The sequence below is a fragment of the Procambarus clarkii genome, chromosome 84 (assembly GCF_040958095.1).
Source record: "Procambarus clarkii isolate CNS0578487 chromosome 84, FALCON_Pclarkii_2.0, whole genome shotgun sequence".
NCBI classification, from domain to species: Eukaryota; Metazoa; Arthropoda; class Malacostraca; order Decapoda; family Cambaridae; genus Procambarus; species Procambarus clarkii.
The window spans coordinates 17,356,450-17,374,648 of record NC_091233.1 but is presented as its reverse complement, the minus strand read 5'-3'; the positions used below and the strand labels follow the sequence as shown (position 1 = coordinate 17,374,648).

The 18,199-nt window shown below is 43.0% G+C and overlaps 1 protein-coding gene across 1 annotated transcript in view; it reads right to left on the bottom strand.

Moving 5' to 3' along the window:
• LOC123774871 (uncharacterized) overlaps window positions 1–18,199 on the bottom strand; it is a 90,187-nt gene that overhangs the window by 42,567 nt on the left and 29,421 nt on the right. Inside the window, exons 2-3 of the mRNA XM_069316578.1 lie at window positions 11,255–12,349; window positions 3,177–3,300 (exon numbers count right to left, since the gene is read on the bottom strand). Coding sequence (XP_069172679.1) covers window positions 3,177–3,300; window positions 11,255–12,307 — 1,177 coding nt within the window. The 5' untranslated portion in view covers window positions 12,308–12,349. The remainder of the gene's footprint in view (window positions 1–3,176; window positions 3,301–11,254; window positions 12,350–18,199) is intronic.

Genomic DNA, 18,199 nt, shown 5'->3' with positions numbered 1-18,199 from the left:
CCCCACTCTACCATCCCCTTTTCCTCCTCCCCATCTTCCACAGCAATGCACATGCATTGCTGTGGCTCGGCAGCATGTGCATTGCTGAGCCACAGCAACCTTCCCCTGTCTCCCAGTCCTCCCCACCATTCCCCCCCCCCCCCCCGTCCTTTCGTTCTCCCAACAATTCCCCACTCCCTCGTCCCATCGTCCTTCCCACCATTCCCCTCCTTCCCCTGTCCCTTTGTCCTCCCCACCATCCTCCACTCCAGTTTCCCCTCGTCCTAACCATTCCCCATTCCACCGTCCCCTCATCCTCCCCATCATCTCCCACTACCCATCCCTTCGTCCTGCCTACCATTCCCATTTCGTCCTTTCCACCATTCCACAGTCCCCTGTTCCCTGGTCCTCCCCACCATTGCCCTGTCCCCTCCATCCTGAACTCCACCATCCCCCACTCCTGTCCCCTCGACCTCCCCACCATTTCCCACTCCCTCGTTCGATGCATTCCCAAATGATCTGATGTTCCCATCACAGAAATATAAGAAAAACAGTTAAAAACGAAATGAAAAAAAATAAACTATACTCACAAAATGAATGTGATGGTAAACAACACAGCTCAATTCCAATGCAGTGCACACAAAATAACTAAATCAAAATCAAAACAAATTTAAATCTATGAAAATTCAATTTATCAGTGAAATCTGAAACACTGAAATGGAATCATAACATATTTAGTATAGTGTGTGTGTTGCTATTACATGCAACAGATGGCGCTGTTTAAAAAAAAGCATGTTTTTACCTGTCACAGGTGTGGCATCTATTCTTGTACTCAAGAAATGAAGGGTATGGTAAACAACACAGCTCAATTCCAACGCAATGTCACACAAAATAATTAAATCAAAATCAAAACAAATTTAAATCTATGAAAATTCAATTTGTCAGAGAAATCTGAAACACTAAAATGGATTCGTAACATAATTAGTATAGCACGTGTTGCTATTACGTGCAACAGATGGCACTGTTTAAAAAAAAGCATGCTTTTTCCTGTCACAGGTGAGGCATGTATATAGTTGGTAAATAAAAACATGCACCTATTTGAATGGAACGTTGTGTCAAAATTTCAAAACTTGAACTTGAAGAACTTTTGGAGATTACAGCGTGTGTTGCTCTTACGTCCAACAGATGGCGCTGTTTTTCAAAAAACGCATGTTTTTTCCTGTCACAGGTGAGGCATTTATATAGTAAGTATAAAAAAAAACGTGCGCCTATTCGATGCAACGTTGTGTCAAAATTTCAAAACAATCGGTAAATAGGTTTCGAAGATTTCCCTCACATGAAAAACACAGTTTTTAAAAAAAAGCAGGTTTTCCCTATCAGAGACGTCACATCTATATAGTATGTATATAAAAACCCGCTCGGATGCAAATGGAACGATGTGTGAAAATTTAAAATCGGTGAAGAACTTTTTTGAGATTAGTGATTTTGAACAAACGAACATTTACATTCTTATTTATATAAATTTTAGTTTTTCAGGAAGATAATTTAGTATCTTCCTCAGCGAGGCGCAAGGACACCGCTTCCATAGGATCCATCCAGGCGTAAACCATCATTAACTAACTCTGCATCCCGTCAACAGTGAAATGGTGACACCCATAATTTTCCAAACCATCTAGTCAGTCTCCTAATGGTAAAGTAACAAGTAATGGTAAATATCACGACACGCATTCTGACTTTCAGACCATCCACTGAGTTTGTTATGTAGCGATCAAACCTAATACAAGACTTTGAGGAGATGTAAAAGATACAATTCTATCCACGACAGGAATCCTCACAGACGAGCTTGACAGGGAATAATAAAAATCACAGGTGGAATATCCCTTGATGGCAAGTAGAAGTTAAAATAAAACTGGCATCAGAAATAGGTAAAGTAGTTTTGAAGAGAAAACTCTTAGCCAGTGCAACTAAATAGCACTGTGAAGAAAGATGAGGATAGAATAGGAGTTGGGATAATAGAATAGAGATAAGGAACTATACCCAACCATGAGGACTACCGAGAATCGAACGCCAACTCTGTAAGAATTCCCCCAATATTTCTAGGGAATTTTGGGGAACGCAAACTCTGTAAGAATTCCCAAGGTTTGTAACGCTATCGCCTTACCGACCAGTCCAAATGGAGTATATTTCGAAGTTTGGTGATCTCTCTTTAAGGGCCAACATCTTGACTCAAAAACTCTTATTTACCCCTCATTTTAACTCGTACTTTTCGGTGTTTATCTTATTTTGTCTATCTTACTTTTACTATTAAAATTATTGATGCAGTTCTGAGAAAGGTTGCATTGATTAGTTCTGTTGACCTCATATGTAACCTGGAGTTAACAGCCTTCCACCCCCACAGCTACTGCTTCTTTCGTCTATCAATACTTTAATGACTCCTGCTTTTAATAACCTGCAAACTATGTAATCCACTCACTTTGATCTCGAGTTCTGATTTCGCCCAAAGACACGCACTTTTGAATGGGCAGTTTTTGACTTGACATCAACCCTCTCTTAAATAGATGTACAAGGCTACCGTTCCTAAGGTCACTCAACTTGTTCCACGTTCTTAGAAATTCAGGATAGGCTCTCAGCACAGGACCTTCCTTGAGCATCAGTCACCCTGGTTGTGTCCTTCACGAAACATAACTCCAACAGCGATCATCAATTTCACGACTGACAAGTATTTGGAAAATGTTCTTACAAGTTGTTATTCAGGGGAAAGGGAAGGGAACTATCAGGGGAAAGTGCCATGCCATTACGACTATATAGCACTGGGAAGGGATAAGGATAAGGATTGAGACGGGGGGAAAGAATGGTGCCCAACCATTTGGACGGTCGGGGATTGTACACCGACCTGCAGTAAAGGAGGCCGTCGCTCTGTCGTCCAGCCAAAGTGGTCTAGTTACCTGACCTCTTTTTATATATAAATGAAAACATATTTTGTTAATAAAAAATAATTATGTCTGCAATATAATTATTCACCCGCATAAAGCCGATCTCAAAATACATACGTTTCTAAAGTCAACTATTTAAACCGACTTGATACGTAATAACAACTATTTTGCAGAATTTGCGTATGAATAATAATTCAATTATACGGAACTACAGGTGTAGTTTTAGTTGAAAATTACTAAAAAGAGAGGAAGTAGGTGACCTACCCATGGCATAACACTGGGAGCTGTCCTGCGCCACCTCCACGGTCATGCTGGCGGCCAGGAGCAGGAACCCAACCAGGGAGGTCAACACGTAGCTCAGCTGGAGCCGCCCCGCCAGCGTCTTCACCTGCAGGAGGAGAGGGAAGGTCAGGGGGCGCCAGGGTAAGTTGGCTGCCATAGCTGCCATAGCTGCCATAGCTGCCATGGGTGACAGTTGAAGAAAGAGCAAGGGGGGGGGTCAGGTTTATGTTGATCTTCGCCAGCGGTCGCTGGTGACGGTGGCATTAGCTCTCACTCTGTTAACTTTATCTGTCAGTATTTATTTTTAAGGGCATTCTGGACAACATGTAAGTTATCTTCTGCAGCAGCAAAGTTGGTGAAGAATCATCAAGTAGCCGCCCATGGGCCTGACAGCTGAGTGGACAGTGCTCGGAATTCGTAGTCCTAAGGTTCCGGGTTCGATCTCCGGTGAAGGTGGAAACAAATGGGCAGATTATCTTTCACCCTGATGCGTCTGTTCACCTAGCAGTAAATAGGTACCTGGGAGTTAGACAGCTGCTACGGGCTGCTTCCTGGGAATGTGTAACAAAAAGGAGGCCTGGTCGAGGGCCGGGCCGCGGGGACGCTAAGCCCCGAAATCATCTCAAGATAACCTCAAGAAGATGCTACACCATATACGTGACCTCGCCGGTTGCATCTACCCTCATGCCATGTTAAAATGTTGCTCTCATTACTGCTCTCATTCTCTCAACAGTGGACAAGGAGCGGACGCGCGAGTGAGCTTCACTATAGTGAGTGCACTCTGCACTACCCCTGCTTTACCTTGAGTGACAGTCTCACGCACTCAACTTTGTGTGTGACTCTCAACTCAACTCTCTGACTTTCCCAGAATTTCAAAATATTACAAGTAAAATTAGATTTAGTGAAAAGACAAGATCAGGTTCTACTTAGCAAAATGAAAAGCTACAAAAACTGTATACGTTAGAGGGTGACAGAGAAATAAAATATCAGGAATTAGATCATGAAAATTTCAACAATGAAAATTGCTGTGAAAAGTTTAGTAAATGGGACCAAGAACCAGCTTACTCCCCAAACACGAATGCTGTATTGATAAATTTATAAAGGGCCAAAGTAATATGAACGTAACCATGATTACAAGAAAAATACGGCCATTAAAGCAACACAAATTTAATGGCTGGGGACTTTCTCGTAAGGTCCAGAGGCCCAACAACTTGTAATGAGGATGTGAACAAATTAGTTTTTTGGGCGTCCCAGGTGCTGGGAGGGGAAACTATGGAGGTTGGAAAGACGGCATTTTGGGTGGTAATAGGAACCAGTCCATGACCTGCCTCAACACAGTGGGCAAAAGTAACTATGGTAGTATATAGAAGTGGGATTTTTTTTATTATACTTGCCGCTGACGAACAAACTTTTGTAGGTGGTGAATAGATAATTTGAGTAGACAAGTAGTTAATTAATAAGAGAGTTATAAAATCAAAGGAATAACTGAAACCCCAAAAAAATTTCCGGGCCAGATGAAGTATTTGGCAAGATCCTTAAAGAATGCAAAAATTGGCTGGGTCACCCATTGTCTCATGAAATAAATAAGTATCTAGTAGAGTACTGAAGCCGTGCTGGGAGGGGGTCAAGAAGGCTAACGCTTTCTAAGACACCAAATTTACCTTAATTTTCACAAGGGCCACCATCTTTAGTGGCCTTGACATGAACAGCAAGCCTGTGACTTCCAAATAATTGAACATTTGACTATTGTAAAATTAGTTCAATTAAGGTTTGTTCATGTTTATTAAATATGCTCTCATTCTTATTCCTTTCTTTCTTCCTCCGCCCTTCCCCAGCCTCCAAGCTCTTGCTGGTGCCCATAACTTTACTGCTCTCTTGATTCGTACTGATATTCCCTTCGTCCCCGTACTGTTTCTACCGCCTTTCCATTGTTCTGCTGCCGGTGTTTTTGTGAGTAAATGGTATACAGTCTGTTCCATTTATCTCCCCCCAAATGTCCCGCTTTTCCTTCCTGATCTTAAGCACTTCCTGGACTCTTTGCCAGAGCCGGTGCTCCTGTTGGGTGATTTCAACTGTCGACATACCCTCTTGGGTGATGTTCTGACAAACACCCGAGGCCGCCTTCTCGAACCATTCGTCCTCTCTTCTTCCCTGTCTCTTCTGAATTCTGGTGAGCCCACTCATGTGGACTCTCGAACTCGCACCCTTTCCTGTCTTGATCTTTCTCTCTGCTCGTCGTCCCTTTACTTAGATCTCACGTGGCGGGTCTTTGATGACCTCCATAACAGTGACCATTTCCCTATCCTTGTTTCCTTTTTCTCTTTTCACCCTCCCCTCTCCTTCCCTAGATGGCAGTTTGCCAAAGCTGACTGGAACCTATTCACCCTCTGTGCTACCCTCTCTGACCTCTCCTCTCTGCCTCTTCCTCGCACCCTCCTCCTTTTTCATGACACTGTCTTCGACGCTGCCCTCCGCTCTATTCCTCGCTCTACCTCCCGGGGCACGCAGAATTGTGTTCCCTGGTGGAATGCGGACTGTGCTTGGCCTGTTCTCTGTAAGTGTGCAGCCTGGAAGAAACACCGACGCCAGCAGACGGCCGAGTCTTTTAGTTTTTTTTCGGAAAGCAAGTGCGGTGGCCCGTAGGATCATCTATACAGCTAAGCGTGAGAGTTGGAAATCTTATGTTTCCACCATTACGTCCGATACTCCTCTGCCACAGATCAGGAAGAAGATCCGCAAGATTGCGGGTAAATTCGTTCCAGAGGTCTCACCGGTTCTTCACCTCCATAGTAATCTGGTGGCGGACCCAGTGCAGGTCGCGACTGAGCTGGGTTCCCACTTTTCTTCTGTTAGCTCTGGTTCTCATCTCCCTCACTCCTTCCTTCTTCGTAAGCCCACTCTTGAATCTCATCCCTTGGATTTCCACACTCATCTCCGCCTTCCCTATAACGATCCCTTCTCTCTCTCTGAACATCAGTCTGCCCTAACCCTCTGCGGTTCTACAGCAGCGGGCTTGGATCACATTCATTATGAGATGCTTCGACATCTCCCTCCTTGCACGTCTCAGTATTTACTGGGTCTGTATAACCCGGTCTGGGAGTCGTTGTCAGTCCCTGCGGACTGGCTCGATGCCGTTGTACTTCCTATGCGGAAACCGGGGTCTCTCGGGACATCCCCTAAGGCCTTTCGCCCTATTACTCTCAAGAATTGTGTCTGCAAACTCTTTGAGCATATGGTAAATGTTCGTCTGATGTAGTTCTTGGACAACACCATCACCACCTCTCTCCTTCTCAATTTGGTTCTTGCAAGTGCCGCAGCACGACTGATGTCTTGGTGAACTTGGAGGTCTATATTCGTACTGCTTTTGCTGCAAAGACCTCCGTTGTTGCTGTCCCTTTTGACCTGGAAAAAGCTTATGACACAACCTGGAGATACCATATTCTGTCTCAACTTCGTTCTTTTGGCCTTCGTGGTAATCTCCCTCTCTTTCTCCAAACTTCCTCTCTCGTCGTTTCTTTCGAGTTAGGCTTGGTACCACACTCTGCCTCTTTTCGGCAATACGAAGGTATACCCCATGGTAGTGTTCTAAGCACTGCTCTTTTTCTGGTTGCCCTCAATGGTCTTCTTTCCTCCCTCCCTTCTGGCATCTTCTCCACTCTTTATGTCGACGATTTTACTCTTTGCTGTCGAGGCGATGATTCGCCTCTCCGTCAACGGCAGCTTCAACTTGCGATTGATGCCGCGTCGTCTTGGGCACCAATCACGGTTTCAAGTTCTCTGCCACTAAGACTTGTGCCATGACTTTTACTCGAAAGCATGTCGTCCTTCGTCCTTCTTTGTCGCTTTATGGTCATCCCCTTGTGTACAAAGATTCCGCGAAGCTTTTGGGGTTAATCTTTGGCGCTTGTTTGTCTTGGTCGCCCCATATCTCTTACCTCCGTGTTGAATGCTCTAAGGTCCTTAACCTACCTTGAGGCTACCTTGAGGTGCTTCCGGGGCTTAGTGTCCCCGCGGCCCGGTCGTCGACCAGGCCTCCTGGTTGCTGGACTGATCAACCAGGCTGTTAGACGCGGCTGCTCGCAGCCTGACGTATGAGTCACAGCCTGGTTGATCAGGTATCCTTTGGAGGTGCTTATCCAGTTCTCTCTTGAACACTGTGAGGGGTTTGCCAGTTATGCCCCTTATGTGTAGTGGAAGCGTGTTGAACAGTGTTGAAGCGTGTTGAACCTACTTAAGGTTCTGTCACATACTTCTTGGGGACAGGTCTGGCGTGATATCAACCCCCAAGTCCTTCTCTCTCTCTGACTTTTGAAGAATTTCATCTCCCAAATGATACCTTGTATTTGGCCTTCAGCTCCCTATACCTATTTTTATTTCATTACATTTGCTTGGGTTAAACTCTAATAACCATTTGTTCGACCATTCCTTCAGTTTGTCCAGGTCTTCTTGAAGCCTCAAGCAGTCCTCTTCTGACTTAATCCTTCTCATAATTTTAGCATCGTCAGCAAACATTGAACTGTCAATGAGCAAACTCAACTGTCAATGAGCCTATACTCTCTGGGAGATCATTCATATATATCAGAAACAGAATAAGTTCGAGTACAGAGCCCTGTGGGACTCCACTGGTGACTTCATGCCAATCCGAAGTTTCACCCCTCACTGTAACTCTCTGCTTCCTATTGCTTAGGTACTCCCATATCCACTGGAGCATCTTACCAGTTACTCCTGCCTGTCTCTCCAGCTTATGTACCAGCCTCCTATGGGATACTGTGTCAAAGGTTTTCCGACAATCCAAGAAAATGCAGTTCGCCCAGCCTTCTCATTCTTGCTTAATCTTTGTCACCTGGTCATAAAATTCTATTAAGCCAGTAAGGCAAGATTTACCCTCCCTGAACCCATGTTGGCAATTTGTCACAAAGTCCCTTCTCTCCAGATGTGTTACTAGGGCTTTTTTTTGCGATCTTCTCCATCACCTTGCATGGTATACATGTTAAGGACACTGGCCTGTAGTTAAATGCCTCTTTTCTGTCACCCTTTTTATATATTAGGATTACATTAGCCGTCTTCCATATTTCTGGTAGGTCTCCCATCTCCAGTGACCTACTATACACTATGGAGAGTGGCAAGCAAAGTGTCTCTGCAAACTTTTTTTTAATACCCATGGTGAGATTCTGTCTGGACCAACAGCCTTTCTCACTTCCTAAAGATCCAACAGGTATCTCTTGACCTCATCTCATGTAATTTCGAATTCTTCCAAGGCCGCTGGTTTACTGCCACCTCACCTAGCGCAGTGACCTCACCTCATTTTGTTGTGAAGAGCTCCTGGAACCTCTTGTTGCATTCTTCACACACCTCTTTGTCATTTCTCTGTATACCTGTCCTCGCCTGTTCTAAGTTTCATCACCTGTTCTTTCACTGTTGTTTTCCTCCTGATGTGCCTGTGGAGTAGCTTTGGTTCGGTCTTGGCCTTGTTTGCTATATTATTTTTAGAATTTTTCACTTTCTCTTCTCACACTAACATACTCATTCCTGGTTCTCTGGTATTTCTCTCTGCTTTTTGGTGTTCTGTTATTTCGGAAGTTCCTCCACGCCCTTTTGTTCAGTTCCTTTGCTTCCATACATGCCCTATTAAACCATGAATTCTTCTTTTGCTTTTCGGGTTTTTCCTTTTGGGCCGGGATGAACCTGTTTACTGCCTCCTGACACTTTTGGGTGACATAGTCCATCGTTTCTTGTACAGACTTAGCTCTGAGTTTTGTGTCCTCATGGTATATTCCTTAGGAAACTTCTCATCTCCTCATAATTCCGCTTTCGGTATGCCAGCCTTTTGTTTTCTAGTTCTTTTTTTGGGAAAATAAATCCCAGCTCTATCAGGTACAAGCATGGCTGGTTCATCTTTCCCTCTCATTCTTGTCGGTCCCTTGATGTGTTGGCTAAGAAAGTTTCTTGTTGCCACGTCCAGCAGCTTAGCTCTCCATGTGGGTCTCCGTTCTCCCAGTCTATCTTCCTATGGTTGAAGTCTCCCATGATTAGTAGTCCAGATCCATTCCTGCTAGCGACAGAAGCTCCTCTCTCTATTATGTTAATGGTGGCCCATGCTGCTTCTATCATATTCCTGTCTGGGTCTTCTGTCATTTGGTGGTGGGTTATATATGACTACGACTATAATTTTTTGTCTTCCAGTTGTTATGGTACCTGTTATGTAGTCACTGAAACCCCTCACAACCCTGAATAACCATCTCCTCAAAACTCCAGCCTTTTCTTATCAGCAGAGCTACACCACCCCCACCTCTTCCTTCTCTCTCTTTCCTCACAACTCAGTAGTTCTTTGTGTACTCACCTATTTATACTCACCTATTTGTGTTTGCGGGGGTTAAGCTTTGTCTTTTTGGTCCCGCCTCTCAACTGTCAATTAACTGGTGTACAGGTTCCTGAGCCTACTGGGCTCTATCATACCTACATTTCAAACTGTGTATGGAGTCAGCCTCCACCCCATCACTTCCTAGTGCATTCCACTTGTTAACTACTCTGACACTGACAAAATTCTTTCTAATGTCTCTGTGGGTCATTTGGGTACTAAGTATCCACCTGTGTCCCCTTGTTCGTGTTCCACTCGCGCTGAAGAGTTTGTCTTTGTCCACCCTGTCAATTACCCTGAGAATTTTGTACGTGGTTATCATGTCACCCCTTACTCTTCTGTTTTCCAGGGACGTGAGGTTCAGCTCCTTCAGCCTTTCCTCGTAGCTCATACCTTTCAGTTCCGGGAGGAGTCTGGTGGCATATCGCTGAATCTTGTGTACTCACCTATTTGTATTCACTTATTTGTGCTTGCGGTGGTTGAGCTTTGGCTCTTTGGTCCCGCCTCTCAACTGTCAATCAACTGGTGTACAGTTTCCTGAGCCTACTGGGCTCTATCATATCTACATTTGAAACTGTGTATGGAGTCAGCCTCCACCACATCACTTCCTAGTGCATTCCATTTATTAACTACTCTGACACTGAAAAAATTCTTTCTAACGTCTCTGTGGCTCATCTGGGTACTAAGTTTCTACCTGTGTCCCCTTGTTCGTGTTCCACCCGTGCTGAAGAGTTTGTCTTTGTCCACCCTGTCAATTCCCTTGAGAATTTTGTGGGTTTTGTGAATTTTGAATGTGAAATTTTGTGAATTTTGTGAATCAGTTTCTGTCAATTCCCCTGAGAATATGTGGTTGTCTGAGTGACTGTGGCTGTCCGAGTGACTGTGGCTGTCTGAGTGACTGTGGCTGTCCGAGTGACTGTGGCTGTCCGAGTGACTGTGGCTGTCTGAGTGACTGTGGCTGTCCGAGTGACTGTGGCTGTCTGAGTGACTGTGGCTGTCTGAGTGACTGTAGTTGTCTGAGTGACTGTGGCTGTCTGAGTGACTGTGGCTGTCTGAGTGACTGTGGTTGTCTGAGTGACTGTGGTTGTCTGAGTGACTGTGGTTGTCTGAGTGACTGTGGTTGTCTGAGTGACTGTGGTTGTCTGAGTGACTGTGGTTGTCTGAGTGACTGTGGTTGTCTGAGTGACTGTGGTTGTCTGAGTGACTGTGGTTGTCTGAGTGACTGTGGTTGTCTGAGTGACTGTGGTTGTCTGAGTGACTGTGGCTGTCTGAGTGACTGTGGCTGTCTGAGGGACTGTGACTGTCTGAGGGACTGTGACTGTCTGAGAGTATCGGGCTCACCATAGCCCGTGTTGCTTGGAATTTTTTGTTCCAGGTAGCAAATCTTTAACAACAAAAACAACATGTCTGAGTGACTGTGGTTGTCTGACTGACTGTGATTGTCTGAAGGATTGTGGCTGTCTGAGTGACTGTGGCTGTCTGAGTGACTGTCTGAGTGACTGGGGCTTATTGCTCGAGGCCTTTTCCTTTTTCCTTTTACAACCTGTGTCAACTGTCTGTCATAAACGGGCTCCACATATGATACGGTTATGGTATTTAGTGAAGAACTTTTGGCCTGTCAACTGGAATAATATTATTAAGGTCACCACAAAAGATTAATGACTTCGGTAAAAAAAAAAATCGTATAGTTGTGTAAACGTACCTTTCTGACGGTGACGAGGCCCCTCCTGGCGTGGGAGGAGACTAGGAAGACGGCTGTAGCAAAGAACGCAATGCAGGACACGCCCAGTAGTGCTGCCATCACCCCATATTTCATCCTATGCACGTCCGTATTCTCCCACATCTCCGGACACACCAGCACGATTGGACGGATATCGGAGCCGTCCACACCATACTCGAGGCAGTAGTTATGTTGGTGGATGGATCTCCTGCTGAGGACGCACTCTCCCTCCATGCTCACTACCTCCAGCACCTGGCCAGCCATTAGCTCCCCGTGGTCGTCGACAGACCTCGGGTCGACGTAGTAGAAATGGTATCCTTCTCCGCTTTCACATGTTGGAAAGGAAGTATAGGTTAGTTGAGTTATGCTGGCGGCCCTCACGAGTGGATCTTGCAGTAGCGAGAGACCGAGGTCGTCCAGGACACAGGCGTACCCATCCATGGCCATGTACTGGTTGTGGCCACAACACTTGGCCACAATCTCCGCCTTGCTTGGCTGGGTCGTGTCCCGTAACGTCCTGTAGTTCACATCAGTCTGATCTTGTGCTTGACCTGAAGACTCATTTCGTACACTTCTCCTTAGAATATTTTTATCTCCCACTGTGTTGTAGCTTTCAAAAGGTGTCAGTTTAGCATTGTGGTTGCTCAAGCTTCCTAATGCTATGTATAGTTCGGTGTTGTTTAATTTTTTACTACCGTCGAGTAGATAACTACCTGCTTCCTTATGTGTAACTACTGTGTTGATTCTTGCTGTTTTCGCATAAAGCAAAGCATGTCTTTTATCAGCATCAGTTCTGTCTGCCACTACGAGATGAATGGATGTCCCGCGAGCATCTCCTTCATCTCCCCGGGGATGTGAGACGTGGGTGAGGTGTGGGAGCAAGGATGCTGCACCCTGGCGGGAGACTGGATGCTGGAACTGGAGAGACGCCTCGCCAGCATAGCTACCAGCGGGGGCCCTGGCTACAGGGCTGCCTCTGCCCTCAGAGAGAACCCCTAAAATACAGAGAATCAGGAGTCGTTGTGAAGTACACATGGCGATGGGCTGCTCAGGCGGCGGCGCACCTCACCACTCCTCCTGTGGGGGAGATATCACTTGGATTAGTTCACCCGGATAAACTGAGGGCCGCTGAGGCTCATCTGAAGAAAAACGGCAAAATACAATGAAAACACAATAACATGATTATATATATATATATATATATATATATATATATATATATATATATATATATATATATATATATATATATATATATATATATATATATAATCTATATATATATATATATATATATAAGGGGGTACCATCTCTGGTGCAAGTGTAGGGACCCATAGCCTCGGAGAAGAAAATAAAGAGTACTCAGAGTAGACCTTGTGGATCCTCACTGAACACTTTGATATTTTCTTCTCCTATCACCCCTATTCTTTTGTTATGTGTGTATATTTATCTAACTTTATTTGAAAATGTCATTACACAAAAAAGTTACAATATTGATTTCATGCAGGGTACAAGGCTGCTTGTCACAAGTTGTACAGCTCTTCCATCTCCTCAGATGGCGGGCAGGAAATATGGATGCAGTGAGCATTTCCTCTCTGGATTGCCACACTAAGGCACTGAAAAAGAAAACTGGCAGTTCTAGGGTCTCTAGTTGTTTCGATTAGCTTAGACCCCAACTCCTTCAAAAACCTAGCAGCACTTTTACCCCAGGCACCAAGTGTCTCTGAAGCAATGGGGACAAAATTGTAGTGGTGCTCAAGGTCTCTGTATTTACGTGACTTGGCCGCTTCCCGGTGATTGGCAGCTCCTCCTGCTTGTGTAGCACCGAAGTCAACATAGGTACTGGCTAAAGTTGAAACGCAAGTGTAGTCCCACACCAACTGTCTACCATTCTTCCAGGGGTTCACCGTAATTCCGTCTGGGCGACCGACAGGCTCATCAGAGTTGCGGGACATTAGGTAACGTTATTATATATAACGTTATTAGGTAACGTTATAACATTAGGACATATATATATATATATATATATATATATATATATATATATATATATATATATATATATATATATATATATATATATATATATATATATATATATATATATATATATATATATATATATATATAATATATATATATATGAATGACAGTGTCAGACCACGGAGGAAAATTGAAACAGAAATTTCCGTAAGTACTTTCGTATATTAATACACCTTCAGAAGGAGTGGTTTTACAGGTCGAGTACTGGACATAAATAGGCAGGAGAGAATGGTGGAGTGAGGTGAGGTACAATACGTGGACACTGCAGAGGGCCTATTGGCCCATCCGATGCAGCAACCACACACAGGCCCACACATGGATAATTATAGCATAAGATAGTAAATGTTTACAATGAATTAGTGAGAAAAATGTGTTCCAATGATCCTACTTAAATCGCCCTTTAATTGATCTATTAAAAATGGATCTAAGTTATATAAACCACTGCTAATGTTCAAATTACTTTCTTTTGTGATCTGTATCAAAGCAGATTCAATTATGTTTCTGTTATAGGTGCTTTTACAATTCGTTATTGAAGAAGGCATCTCCCAATCAATTTGGTGAGCATCTTCTGACAGATGAACAAAGCATTAGACAATTGGCCATGTCTTACAGAGCATTTATGTAGACATAAATTTATATATATATATATATATATATATATATATATATATATATATATATATATATATATATATATATATATATATATATATATATATATATATATATATATTGGTGTATACTGGCAGCAGGTTTTCTTTCAAACATGTTTCATTGAATATGACCGCATATTCTGTATTTATTATTTTCTGGTTTAGGGCTTCTATCCCTCTAACTATTTTCTTAGCATCAGGGCTTAATTGGAATAGGAGTTCTCCAAAACTCATTTTCGTACTTTTAAGGTGAAGAAAAGAAGTGATTTACTATAGAGTGTATTACACTTATTTGTATAATTTGCACGACGTTTCGAACCTCCATGGTTCATTCTCAAGTGAACAATCTTACAATACTAGTTGATTTTATACCCGCATTAGGTCAGGTGATAATACAATGTAGGTGAAAAACATGGGGGGATACATAAGGGATAAACATAGGGGCTGCAGAAGGCTTATTGGCCCATACGAGGCATCTCCTATCCAAACACAAAGATTAATCCAGTGTAATTGGCCTGTTATGTTGGACATTGTCTTCTGTGTTGGCATCGATATGTTCTTGTCTTGTCCTTACTCTCATGGTGGGTAGAGTAAATAGTTCCGTGATTTGGGTGTTCATGGTAGGTCGCTCTATTCTTATGTGAATTGCCTCAAGAATTTGTAATCTTCTTGAATCTTGGGTTTTATCTATTATGCAAGTATTCTTGTTCAACATTTCTCTTGTTAGAGTAATGTCATGGGCTTGTCTCATGTGATTCCTAGGGGCACCAGATTGAAGATGGCATGTCAAACGCCTCGTCAGCTTGGTCGACGTCATACCTATGTACTTACATTGAAGGTTACATCCTTCGTGGGGGCAAGTGTACATGTATACAACGCTTGACTGCTGTAGAGGGTTCTCCGTCGGCTTCGGGCTGTTTTTGATAAGGAGTTCGGAAGTCTTCTTGGTTTTGTAGAATATTATCAGGTTTATGTTTTGGTTAGGAGTAGTGCTTTTTACTCCTTTACGGATTATTTCTTTCATTATTCTTTCCTCTTTTATATGTTCACTGTGCATGGTTGATTTGTAATATAATTTTATTGGGGGTGTTGTGGTTTCTGTTCTAGGTTCTGAATTATACCAACGGTCCAAGTGTCTTCTTATAGCAGCGTTCATTTCCGCGTTGCTATATCCGTTGTTCACCAATACCTGAGTTACTCTTTCAAACTCTCTACTCACGTTGCTCCATTCAGAGCAGTGGGTAAGCGCTCGACGAATATAAGCATTGAGAACACTGGCTTTGTATCTTTGGGGGCACTCACTTCTACCGTTCAGGCATAATCCTATGTTGGTGGGCTTGGTATATACGTTGGTGCTTAAAGAGGTTCCTGTTTTTGTTATTAGTACATCCAAGAATGGCAGACTGTTATTTTCACTATTTTCATGTGTAAATCGGAGTACTGACTCTCTCTCTAGGTGTCTTTTTAGGTCAATTAGTTCATCTGAGTCTTTTACTATTACGAATATGTCATCTACATAACGGCAGTATACAGTTGGTTTTTGTCTGCTACTAAAGACCCTATCTTCGATGGTTCCCATATAAAAATTAGCAAATAAAACTCCTAAGGGGGAGCCCATTGCTACTCCGTCTATCTGTAAATACATGTCTCCTTGTGGACTCCGATTTACACATGAAAAAAGTGAAAATAACAGTCTGCCATTCTTGGATGTACTAATAACAAAAACAGGAACCTCTTTAAGCACCAACGTATATACCAAGCCCACCAACATAGGATTATGCCTGAACGGTAGAAGTGAGTGCCCCCAAAGATACAAAGCCAGTGTTCTCAATGCTTATATTCGTCGAGCGCTTACCCACTGCTCTGAATGGAGCAACGTGAGTAGAGAGTTTGAAAGAGTAACTCAGGTATTGGTGAACAACGGATATAGCAACGCGGAAATAAACGCTGCTATAAGAAGACACTTGGACCGTTGGTATAATTCAGAACCTAGAACAGAAACCACAACACCCCCAATAAAATTATATTACAAATCAACCATGCACAGTGAACATATAAAAGAGGAAAGAATAATGAAAGAAATAATCCGTAAAGGAGTAAAAAGCACTACTCCTAACCAAAACATAAACCTGATAATATTCTACAAAACCAAGAAGACTTCCGAACTCCTTATCAAAAACAGCCCGAAGCCGACGGAGAACCCTCTACAGCAGTCAAGCGTTGTATACGTGTACACTTGCCCCCACGAAGGATGTAACCTTCAATGTAAGTACATAGGTATGACGTCGACCAAGCTGACGAGGCGTTTGACATGCCATCTTCAATCTGGTGCCCCTAGGAATCACATGAGACAAGCCCATGACATTACTCTAACAAGAGAAATGTTGAACAAGAATACTTGCATAATAGATAAAACCCAAGATTCAAGAAGATTACAAATTCTTGAGGCAATTCACATAAGAATAGAGCGACCTACCATGAACACCCAAATCACGGAACTATTTACTCTACCCACCATGAGAGTAAGGACAAGACAAGAACATATCGATGCCAACACAGAAGACAATGTCCAACATAACAGGCCAATTACACTGGATTAATCTTTGTGTTTGGATAGGAGATGCCTCGTATGGGCCAATAAGCCTTCTGCAGCCCCTATGTTTATCCCTTATGTATCCCCCCATGTTTTTCACCTTCATTGTATTATCACCTGACCTAATGCGGGTATAAAATCAACTAGTATTGTAAGATTGTTCACTTGAGAATGAACCATGGAGGTTCGAAACGTCGTGCAAATTATACAAATAAGTGTAATACACTCTATAGTAAATCACTTCTTTTCTTCACCTTAAAAGTACGAAAATGAGTTTTGGAGAACTCCTATTCCAATTAAGCCCTGATGCTAAGAAAATAGTTAGAGGGATAGAAGCCCTAAACCAGAAAATAATAAATACAGAATATGCGGTCATATTCAATGAAACATATATATATATATATATATATATATATATATATATATATATATATATATATATATATATATATATATATATATATATATATATATATACATATATATATATATATATATATATATATATATACATATATATATATAGTTTTTCAATATTTTTTAAGGTAGTCGTTGCGTATGTTTGTCATTCAACTAAAGAACAATTATTTTAATTCTATGAGTATAAACAGCTGTCCTATAACTGAGATCTATTTTTTTGCTGTATTTGTTTTGGGAATGTTTGCTTTTTAAATTACGATATTTATGTCGTTAAATAATGTTAAAAACTTGCATCAGGCGCGTGATAATTGTCAACTTTCATAATTAAATATAACATTAAACAGGCTTCAGAATACTGATTGATCAGTCGTGGTGTCGTCTTTGGCGCTTGTCCTTGAACTGCGGCAGTCACTTGAGAGGAACAAGTTTTCTTCTAAGTGTGTTAATAGCTGGGATTGTTCTCGACACCCATCTAGGCTAGTTCTCGACTCCCAGCTAGGCTAGTTCTCGACTCCCAGCAAGGCTAGTTCTCGACTCCCAGCTAGGCTAGTTCTCGACTCCCAGCTAGGCTTTTTCTCGATTCCCAGCTAGGCTTATTCTCGACTGCCAGCTAGGCTTGTTCTCGATTCCCAGCTAGGCTTGTTCTCGATTCCCAGCTAGGCTAGTTCTCGACACCCAGCTAGGCTAGTTCTGAACACCCAGCTAGGCTAGTTCTCGACTCCCAGCTAGGCTTGTTCTCGGTTCCCAGCTAGGCTTGTTCTAGATTCCCAGCAAGGCTAGTTCTTGACTCCCAGCTAGGCTAGTTCTCGACTCCTAGCTAGGCTTGTTCTCGACACCCAGCTAGGCTAGTTCTCGACTCCCAGCTAGGCTTGTTCTAGATTCCCAGCAAGGCTAGTTCTCGACACCCATCTAGGCTAGTTCTCGACACCCAGCTAGGCTAGTTCTCGACTCCCAGCTAGGCTAGTTCTCGACTCCCAGCTAGGCTTGTTCTAGATTCCCAGCAAGGCTAGTTCTCGACACCCATCTAGGCTAGTTCTCGACACCCATCTAGGCTAGTTCTCGACACCCAGCTAGGCTAGTTCTCGACTCCCAGCTAGGTTAGTTCTCGACACCCAGCTAGGCTAGTTCTCGACTCCCAGTCAGGACTACGTGTCCTTACACCTATCAGAAACATAAAGGAAAATTCAGCTTGTTTATGCTTTGATGATGACATGAGCA